Source organism: Cyprinodon variegatus, unplaced genomic scaffold (assembly GCF_000732505.1).
Source record: "Cyprinodon variegatus isolate N-32 unplaced genomic scaffold, C_variegatus-1.0 Scaffold1413, whole genome shotgun sequence".
Classification (NCBI taxonomy): domain Eukaryota; kingdom Metazoa; phylum Chordata; class Actinopteri; order Cyprinodontiformes; family Cyprinodontidae; genus Cyprinodon; species Cyprinodon variegatus.
In genome coordinates this window covers 66,917-67,804 of record NW_015151866.1, presented here as the reverse complement: position 1 = coordinate 67,804, position 888 = coordinate 66,917, and the positions used below count along the sequence as shown (strand labels likewise).

At 64.2% G+C, this 888-nt stretch overlaps 1 protein-coding gene across 1 annotated transcript in view; it reads right to left on the bottom strand.

The window, feature by feature from the left end:
- The window catches only part of LOC107103285 (leucine-rich repeat-containing protein 16C-like), a gene marked incomplete at its 5' end in the record, with an annotated part of 70,876 nt that overhangs the window by 3,483 nt on the left and 66,505 nt on the right, over window positions 1-888 (bottom strand). Inside the window, one exon of the mRNA XM_015402928.1 lies at window positions 20-843. Within this exon, the coding sequence (XP_015258414.1) occupies window positions 20-843 (824 nt within the window). The remainder of the gene's footprint in view (window positions 1-19; window positions 844-888) is intronic.

Sequence of the window (888 nt, the reverse complement as noted above, 5' to 3'; positions counted from 1 at the left end):
ATCTCTGTGCGTGCAGTACGGTCTCTGTGCGTGCAGGACGGTCTCTGGGCGCGTAGGACGGTCTTTGTACGTGCAGGAAGATCTCTGTGCGTGCAGTACGGTCTCTGTGCGTGCAGGACGGTCTCTGGGCGCGCAGGACGGTCTCTGGGCGCGCAGGACGGTCTCTGTGCGTGCAGGAGGTCTCTGGGCGCGCAGGACGGTCTCTGTGCATGCAGGACGGTCTCTGTGCGCGCAGGACGGTCTCTGTGCGCGCAGAACGGTCTCTGGGCGCGCAGGACGGTCTCTGTGCGCGCAGGACGGTCTCTGGGCGCGCAGGACGGTCTCTGTGCGCGCAGGACGGTCTCTGGGCGCGCAGGACGGTCTTCGTGCGCGCAGGACAATCTCTGTGTGAGCAGGACGGTTTTTGGGCACGTAGGACGGTCTCTGTGCGCGCAGGACGTTCTCTGTGCGTGCAGGACGGTCTCTGGGCACGCAGGACGGTCTCTGTGCGTGCAGGACAGTCTTCGTGCGCGCAGGATGGTCTCTGGGCGCGCAGGACAGTCTCTGTGTGCACAGCACGGTTTTTGGGCACGTAGGATGGTCTCTGTGCGGGCAGGACGGTCTCTGTGCGTGCAGGACGGTCTCTGGGCGCGCAGGACGATCTCTGTGCGTGCAGAACAGTCTTTGTGCGCGCATGATGGTCTCTGGGTGCGCAGGACGGTCTCTGGGTGCACAGGACAGTGTCTGTGCATGCAGGACGGTCTCCTTGCACGTAGGAAGGTCTCTGTGCGCGCAGGACGGTCTCTGTGCGTGCAGAACGGTCTTCGTGCGCGCAGGATGGTCTCTGGACGCGCAGGACGGTCTCTGTGTGTGCAGGACGGTTTTTGGGCACTTAGGACGGTCTCTGGG